This window comes from Eublepharis macularius, chromosome 14, assembly GCF_028583425.1.
Source record: "Eublepharis macularius isolate TG4126 chromosome 14, MPM_Emac_v1.0, whole genome shotgun sequence".
NCBI lineage: Eukaryota > Metazoa > Chordata > Lepidosauria > Squamata > Eublepharidae > Eublepharis > Eublepharis macularius.
The window spans coordinates 33,416,964-33,426,551 of record NC_072803.1 but is presented as its reverse complement, the minus strand read 5'-3'; the positions used below and the strand labels follow the sequence as shown (position 1 = coordinate 33,426,551).

At 42.8% G+C, this 9,588-nt stretch overlaps 1 protein-coding gene across 1 annotated transcript in view; it reads left to right on the top strand.

The window, feature by feature from the left end:
- Window positions 1-8,179: 8,179 nt before the first annotated feature.
- Window positions 8,180-9,588, top strand: part of ZMAT4 (zinc finger matrin-type 4) — a 138,066-nt gene continuing 136,657 nt past the window's right edge. Inside the window, exon 1 of the mRNA XM_054998445.1 lies at window positions 8,180-8,281. Coding sequence (XP_054854420.1) covers window positions 8,180-8,281 — 102 coding nt within the window. The remainder of the gene's footprint in view (window positions 8,282-9,588) is intronic.

The window sequence follows — 9,588 nt, the reverse complement described above, 5'->3', positions numbered from 1 at the left end:
TATTAGGTATTTCTGCTGCCTGGCCTGTATTACATGAACCAAAGAGAGAAGTACCCTTCGGGTAAGGCCAAAAACCAAAAAGTGGATAACCACCAATCGAGGGGAAGAGGAATAAAGTACACAATAAATATAGAAATATAAATAATGTTATATATTTATATTTCTTATTTCTATTTATATTTCTTATTATATAAATAATAAGAAATATAAATAGAAAATAATAAAAGACATTTTTTGGATTCTGCTGACACTGATACGTAAGAGAGCACATGTGTCTGCATGGATAGATGGTGGATTTTTTGTGGCACGACCCTTGATGAAGTTTCCTTTGAAACAAGTTAAAATTAACCAGTTCCTTGTTGGGTTGTTGGGACCTAGTCTCCGCAGTGCTTCTCCACCTAAAGAAACAAAAAAGAGAACAGCATATTAGAAACCATTAGCACATGTTGGTCTTCACTTACCTGTGACTCCAGGATCAATATTGCTTTTCTGTCCACCTGCAAAAAGAAGGAATGGCTGCCACAGCTTACTTTCAGTCACACAGTGAAAATCCGTGTGCAGTGGAAGCAATTTCTGTTGATGCAATGTTTTTAAAAATCTGCACAGCCAATCAATATGCAAATAGCTAATCAGCAGCCATGCTCTTCAAAAGCCTTACCTGACCCCACACACTTTCTAAAAACAATTGGCGGGCACTGGGAAAGGTGGTTGTGGGCACAGTTGTGCCCATGGGCACCATGTTGGGAACCCCTGTAATAAAGGTTCACATATAGAATTCAGCTGATATCAAGGTACCTTAAACAACTGGGATGGTCAAAAACTAGCTGATGCAGTGGCTGCAGAGAAATAATATTTCTTTGCTGCTGCTGCCAATGCTTTGTAGATCTTCCAGTGGGCTCTGTAGCCCACTGTGTTGAATTTAGTATGAGTTTGCTGCCAGAATCCTTGTAGATGTCTTCAGCCTTCTTTAGGACACCCAACTCAGTGGTAAACCACACGGCTGGTTCCCATCATAAGGGTGGGATAGGTCAACAATGAGCTAGATTAATAGCTTTGAAGAGCTTCACATTCCAGGCTCCCATGACAACCTCAACAGAGCATGGGCTTGGAATCCTAAAATCCCCCAAAGTATTCTTGGAAACCAGTAGGATCCATGAGTCTGAGTTGACAGAGCATTTTAACTGGCCCTCCCCTTTTGCAGGACATTGGCACCATATTCACCCTTGCCTTGAGTAGATAGTAGTTAGACCATGGTTCAGTCCAAATATCCAACCCTGAAACAAGACCTCCTCCCAAAGGTTCAGTTCAAAAGATTAAGTCCAAGGTGGGGACCTCTTTCATGTGTTGGGCCCATCATCATTTGAGAAATGCCCAGGACAACCAAAGAAGCTATAAAATTCTGGGCCAACTCTGGTGAGGAGAACTTGGCATGAATTATGAAGTCCCCCAAAATAATCAGTATAGCACTACATCGTCGAGCTCCTTTGACAACTCAGAGGGGAGCGTCCCTGGAGAACTTGGTGGCAAGTAAACAAGCAGAATGTCGCATCTCTCCTTGGTTCCTAACATAAGGAGCATACAATCAGTGCTAGCAAAGGACTCATGGAGGATAATAGCTACCACACCTCCCCTTTGACCAGAGTGGGGTTGATGAAGGACCGCGTAGCCAGCTGTGGTTAATTGGGAGAAACATGTATGCTTTCATCATGTCTATTTTGGCCTGAGTAAAGAAGAGTTTATCCCCAAATCAGGGTGCATTAAGACCAAAACTAACATGCTGCACAAGATATGAGATTAGCAACCGCAGCAACATAATTAGCAGCGCCAAGCAGCTGCTTTGAAGATCAGGAAAGGACTGCTTTGGTGGGGGGGGGGGGGGAGGGAAGAGAGGGGGTAACCCTTTCCTGTCAGATCTGCTCCGCAATTTAAAATGCCCCCCCCCCCCCCAAGCTGAAACTAGTGCTGAGTGAGAGGAAAGACAGGTAGAAGCACTTTGGATCTAACTCTTTCCCCCTCCCCCTCTCAACTAATTGCAGCTGTGGAGGGACATTTTAACTTGGGGGAGAGACCTTGGGAGGAAAGAGTTAAAGAACACTCTCTTCCCAGTGGCCCTTCCTCGATCTTCAAAGCAGTTGCTCAGGGCTGCTAATTATCTTTTTAAAGAATCATGGAAGATCCTCATCATGGATGTTTGATGGCATGTCTGATTTTTGGCCCAAAGATCTGCAGCTTTATTATCTCCACCCACTGCCTTGGAGCCTGCTGTTGCTTCTCTAGTGTCTCTTCTACTTGCTTTCCTTGTTAAATCTGTTTTTCTTCTTTTTTTAGGCGACTCCATCACACTTGTTACATTAATGTAACTACATATTGTAAATGCATTGAATAATGGATGTGTCTATGGAATGCATCCTAAGCAACAACTCCATGTAGGAGTAATATTTATTATTATCTTCCACAACCATCGGTTTTTATTTTCCCTTTCTGTCCAGTTCTGTGTCTTTCTAACCTTCACCCTCCATCATATGTCCTTTGAAAAATTAAGCTATGGGAATGAAATGAATCATGACATCTCTGCATATTTATTTAATGTGTATTATATTTTGGGTTGTAGAATTTGGATTTTTTTTTTAAGCGTACACACAGCTGTTTAAATAGAGCTCTGTCTTCCAACTGGCTGCTCAAGATTCATTGCAGGCAGAATGAGAAAGGAAATATTGCGGTGTGCCCAGAATACGGGCAGGCAGGGGTCCCTGGCTGAAGTAATAGAGCTCCTTTTGCTGGATCTTCTCCCTGGCAAAGCTGCTTACCTAAGTGTGCGATGAAATGGGAATTGAAAAGGGCATCTTGGCATCTGCTTCACACAGCACCACCTGAAGTAAAATGCGCAGGGGAGTAAGACGTCGTTCAGCCAGCCGCTTCCCCGGAAGTGACAGCCAGCTTTGCCAGAGTTCCAAGCCAGGCGGGCTCCCAAGCTGGATCTCCTTTTAGAGTAAAGTCTAGATTGCACAGGGGAGGGGGTGGGGGGAAGAGGTGCTCCTGGAGAGTGGTACTCTGAAATGGCTGAAACTGAAAATTGCTTCCCAGTGTTTCAGTTACTAACAGATGCGCTTTTCTGAGAATACCTACTGTAAGTAAACTTGCAACGCTGCATCCAACCACTTGTATTTTAGAAACAGTTTCTGTAGCATTGAAAAGGATGCTTCTTATCTATCGAAGACATTTTTAGCTTGTCCTTCCTCCAAGGAGTTCAGAAGCGCTTCTTCCTTCCTCATTTTATCCTCAGATCAACCCTGTGAGGTAGGTTACATTGAGAGAAAGTGTGAGGTTGGAAGTCCCAGGTTCAAATGTTGATTGAGCCATGAGCTCACTCACTATCTGCTTTTATTCACTCATTATGTTTCCTTCCTGCCTTTTTGCCAGTCATCGCCAAGGTGGTTTACATCCAATAAACAACTGCAGTAGGTGAAACGTTACTGATAAAACCAATCAACAGACCTCAGAAGAATATTACGAGAAACAAACTGGGAACCAATTAAAACTTTGTGGAGCCAAAATATCTTAATCACCCTCCTAAAAATTACAAGGGACAATCTCAGGCAAGCATCCATTGGAAGGGAGTTCCAAAGATGTAGCATTACTTATTCTGTATTAAAGCTCTGTTTTCTCTAGCAGCAACTTATCTGACTCTGCAAAAGCAGGGGCTTCCTCTTTATTTTAGAAGAGAGTGCAGAATAGCAAGTGGAGTTGACCTTAGACCCAAAGCAGCCCAGCCCCTGAGTAAGCAGGACTCTCTTTGGTACACTTTCCATTTATTCAGTACCTTCTTCCTATATTTGTGGGCCATTTAATGCCTTTAATGTATGATTTGCATGCAAGATTCATATAAATGGTGCATTAATCTGTGTTTGATACTTAACTGATTTTTTCTGTATCGGTGGTATCATAGATGTGCATTTTTAATAGGTATCAATACTGTACATTGGTGTTGCCAGTTTCACAAATGACAAATAGCTCTTTGTACTATTGGGTTCTGGAGTGGAGTAGATAGCTTAATAGAGAGCCTGTGGCATGTACCTCCAAGCTCAGTGCCTCCCCCCCCAAACTTAGGTCTCTATATCCAACACTGCAGCCAGAAGAGGCCTGGAAGCCACAGGTTCTTGGTCCATTCTGAAAAGGTCTCCATCCCAGTTGGAATGTTCTGTTTGGATTCTGGATAAGGCAAATTCCATAGACTAAAGGCATGTGCTGTGTTTGTGTACTTACAAATGTGTCAACAGACATATTCATTAAGTGTAGCGGATCACCATCACAACCAAGTATCTAAATGTAGGATGGGGTCATGTGCGATCTCTTTCTTGGGTGAAAGTGGTTATGTCGTGAACAACTTTTTGGACAGATGAGAGTTCTCTACCAGATGATTATTTTGGCTGTGCAGTATGCACTGTTTTCTTTCTCTTTCACAGACAGTGCACTCTGGTTTCTTGTGTCTGTGTTGATATCGACAGTTCAGTTGTAATATTGCATGTTAATTATTCCATAATAAACCCTAGCAGCTGAATTGCATTTTGTTTCCTTTTTTAATTTCCAAAGGGGAGAAAATAACAGGGAGGTGTTACATGAGGCATTTCCCCCTACATAGAGCTAACTTCCATGTAAGGGTAAAAAAGGACACATGATATGACAGGACTAAGCTGGAGAGTGGCAGAACCAAAATCTAGGTCCTGGAAGAAATTCTCCAGCCCAGGGACCCTGTGTCGATTACTGGAACTGAAGGCTAGTGAAGTTAGCTAGATCCTTAAGCAGCAGCAACAGCAGCTGTGCCCCCGTGCCTGCGCAATGATGTCACTTCCTGGAAGTGCGGGGGGACGGGGGGCACTTTGTGCATGTGCAGAGAGTGTGATGGAAGCAGTGAAAATGTATGCACCAGCTCCCCCTTCTGCTGAGAGGGTAAGGGGACGTGGCAACCCTAGAGAAGGAGAAAAGTTTTCTCTATCCACCTTCTCCACACCAAGCATAATTTCATAAACCTCTGTCATGTCTCCACTTAGTCGTCTTTTTTTCTAAACTGAAAAGACCCAGATTCTTTGCCTTTTCCTCATAGTAAAGGTGCTCCAACTCCTTAATTATCTTGGTTGCCTTCTTTTCCATTTTTTCAAAGACTACATTATCTTCTTTTGAGATACTGTCATTTTTTGTGTCAATAGCAAATAAATTGTTCTCTCCTGTATGATAGTTAGGATGGTCACAGCTAAATTTAGGGCTTTTTCACTGGCTGCTCCTAAGGCTGCTCCAGTTAAGATTCTGCATATTATGTAAGATGAAGTTATTCAGGAGTGCTTTGAGATTCTGCTCTCCAAATACAGCATGCAAAACAATTTGAAGTGCTAAGTGCATTGGGAGGGTTAATATCAGCTGGATGCTACTATTTATTTACATCCTTAGTAGACAGGTTTGTATGTATATATTTCTTTGAACAAGTGTTCCAGTGCTACTGTGTCTGTCCTTGACCACTGTCTGACAGCTGTGGTCAAATGGTTGAGGGCGAACAAGCTGAAATGTAATTCTGATAAGACAGAGATGATGTTTGTTGGTAAAACTGAGGCCCTTAAGAGAATTGCATGTCTGTCTTTCTTATCTGTATCTCTTATCTTTAGATAGATGCACCATTTTCTGACAGATTCTGTCCAGAGATTGGCAGTGTAATCAAAAGTTACACCCTTCTAAGCCCATGAATTTAAATTGATTTAGAAGGGTGTAAGTCTGCTTAGGGTTGCTCTGTGGGTACGTTAGACCCAACTCTTTTGCTGGAGAAGCAGATTGCTAGTGGCCCCAAACACGCCCCTACCCCTATGCCTGGCCCATCAACTAGCCCTCCTCTTGGTCTGATCATTCCTCACTGATTAAGGATAATAACTGTGAGGCCTGACTACTTTAAAACACTCTTCATACGCCTTCCTTTAACAACAACTTGGAAACTACAGCTAGTACAAAATACTGCAGCCACTGTATGGATGGGAGAAGCCTGGAGAGTTTACAGGACTCTGATTTGCTGCAGATATGTTACCGGGGTCAGTTCAAAGTGCTGGTGCACACCCTTCATGACCAGGGGTCCTCACATTTGAAGGACTGCCTCTTTTTGTATGAACCCATGAGACAGTTTAGGTCATTCTGATGTAAGATTGCCAACTAATCTTCAGATGACAGAGATCAGTTCCCCTGGAGAAAATGACTGCTTTGGAAGGTGGACTCTTTGCCCACGCAGACAGAATGAAGAGGCAGACACAAGTGTTGGGAACTAATGAGGCATTCTGTTTTGGCAACAACATAACATTAAACATAATATGACAAGGGCCGAACTAGTGGTAAAGGTCAGGGCCTGGGGTCACTCCTGGACCACTGCCCTGACCTGTCTGGGCGAGCCCTTCTGCCTTGGGCGGGAGCCATCCAAGACATCGCTGGGACCCGGCCAGCCAGGCATATGGAACTTCCACCAAGCCTAAGAACCCCCCTGCCATCAAACATGAGGGGCTGTACTTGTACAGGTCCCACGCAGCAGTCTGTCCTCTCAGCTGGCAGCCATTAAACAATACCAGCGATCTTGGCAGACCCCAATTCCCCCTCAAATGGGGATGTGCCGGAGGTGCTCACCAGCCCACTCATTTCTCCCAAACACTACCCTGCTGAGTAAAACCTATTTATGGCACCACCACAAAGCCAATTACCACAACCCATGCAAGAAGTGCAAAGTAGGTAAAAAACTCCAAACTCTGTCAGCCAATTAGAGAAAGGAGAAAAAAATGCCTACCTGGTCCTGATAAACAGTGACCAGTTAAACCTATACTACTGCAGGGTGCGGGCAGGTGGGTGGGCCGAGCATGAGGCAAACTGCTGAGGAGGGCTTGGACAGAGCTGCTTTTCAAGCACTTGGCTCTGCCCCCTCCCCAGATCCCTTGAGGGGGGGAGTGGCCTCCGGCCCAAAGCAGCTACCTTGCTGGTCGGGAGGGCTGAATTAGCATTATACTCTTCTGAGTCCCCTCCCCAAACCTCACCCTCTCCAGGGTGCACACCTCCAATTTCCTGACCTGGAGCTGGCAAGCCCATCATAGCAACGTTTTGTTGTCCCCTTGTCCACTACTGTGCGAAAGTCAAGAATTAAAAAAAGGACTTTCACAGAATCATAGATGGGCTTTAATTGTGATTTTAATTGCTGGCTTTCTTATAAATGTGGGATAAAGGCAAATCTCTAAATAATTTAAATAAATGTGAATCTTATAAATGTTATGGTCTGTTGTAACCCCTTCCCCATATATTATAAAAATACAATAAAAATTTAATTTTTTAAAAATAATTTAAATAAATAAATAGAATAAATTATTATTTTGTTATCCTGGTTATGCATTTGGAGTATTTTGGGGGAGGAACTCTTACACCAGTATAAGTTTAACAGAGATTGGCAATCCCTCATTCAGAATGAATTTCCCTTCAACCATTGGGGAGTAGGGGTCTATTCTAATACATCTTCAGTCTATCACATTTGCATTGTATCTTTCCTCTGAAGAGTGTAGGATGACATACATGAATCAACTCCATAATATTGTCACCATAATACCTTAACAACAACCCTGTGATGTAGGTTAGAGTGTAAGAGGGGAGAGGGAATTCTTTTTGTGCTCAAATGCACCATCTAAAGCACAGTAGAATTGGGAGGCTGGGAGGCAGATTTCTCTTTGAAAGTGAACATTAGAGGCTGTTACATGCAGAACAAAAAGTAGCCTGCCCTTCGACAGCATTAAAGTTAACATTAAAGTTGACTTTCGGATTTAGGTGCATTTCCATTTTCTCTTTATTGAAGTCTCTGTACTTCCGTACTTACTTGCAAGCCTTCTGAAGGCCGATGAGACTTGTGTAAGATTGTTGAGCATTTAAGCTTTGGGAGACTATGGCTCCCCAGTCTGCATAATTGCACAGGCTTCCTTCTGATGCTGTCTAATTCTATTGTAATGGCAATTTTTACTCTATCTCCAACTTTCTCACAGGAAAGTTATTCACTCAGCTCTTTTCACGGATCATTGTGAAATGCTATTTGATATCTGCCGCAGGTTGTGTGCCAGGGCTGTAACGACAAATGATTCACTCTCTCTTATTTTATTGTTTGTTTTATTTGTGTCATTGTAAGCAGATGAAGTCATCGGATATTGACCAGGAATTATTCACAGAAAGCTACTGTAAAGTGTGCAGTGCTCAGCTAATATCAGAATCTCAGCGCGTGGCCCATTACGAGGTAAGCATTGCAGCGCTTAATGTTGGCAGCAATCTGGAGGCTTGCGGTGTCTCCGGATTGTGAGAGATGCCAGTAAGGCTGAGATGACACAAATATGTGTAATGTTCCACTTCCAATGCAAGGACAGCAGATATACTCTTGGGGGTAAGTGCTTGAGGCAGGAGGTTAGAAAATATTATTATTGGAGCTACAAAAAGAAATTAAAAATTGTATATGCAAGATGATGCACAATTAAGTCAAAACAATGACTCAAATCTGTATTATATTGCTTAGAGAGATGGCTGAGTTTTTGAAGGGGGGACATGATTCGCAGTTTAAGAATGCGTTTGAATTTCTCATCCCGGTTGTTTAGAATCAAAAATTTCCGTTTTAATTTTTTGAGAAAGAAACCTGTGCACCCTTTGCTGCTTCCTCACATGACATTTTTCTCATAAAATATATGCCTTTCTGTGTGTTCTTTGTGTATCAACATTAAACGTTACACAGATCTATGTAAAAATGACTTTAGTTGTACTTATAAATACTGTATAAATTGCATACACATTCTAAACAAATAGAAGAATGGAAAACGGGAAACAATCCCTATTAAAAGAAATAGAAATGAATATAAAAGCAAATGAAATAGGGATCATTTGCTCATCCCCAGGGCAATTAAGCATGTGGCAGATCCCCATAGATGTGCAAAAAGCACATTTGTGGATCTGCATTGCAGATTTCTTTCAGATAACTGTCCTCAGCATGTGATTTCAGTAGGTGGCAAATCTGCTGGAAATGAACAGATTTTGAGCTTCCCTGATACCAGGGCATGTCTGCATCAGGGTCACAAGTGGTTGTGCCAGCCCACAGGCATCCTGGCCTCTATAGGCCTTTCCATGCTGTACATGAGGGAAACAGGAGATCGTGGACTTGCTGTGCAGTCCATAGAGCAGAGAAGAGTCATGTGCCTCTGCCAAGCCGTGTAACATACACTGAAATCCTAAACAGAGTTACTCCAATCTAAGCTCATTGATTTCAGTGGGCTTAGATGGGAGTAATTCTGCTTAGGATTTCACTGATAGTATACTTTTGGCAGGGGAAGTGCTGTTTCTTGCACCTCTAGTGGTATAGTAATGATCTAGGACTGCCAGATATTCTTTCTGCATAGGGTTGCCAGTTCTAGGTTGGGAAATTCCTGGAGATTTGGGGGTTGGAGCCTGGAGAGGATAGGGTTTGGGGAGGGGAGGGGCCTCAGTGGAGTATAAGTCCATAGATTTCACCCTTCAAAGCATCCATTTTCTCCAGGGAACTGATCTCCGTTGCCTGGAGAT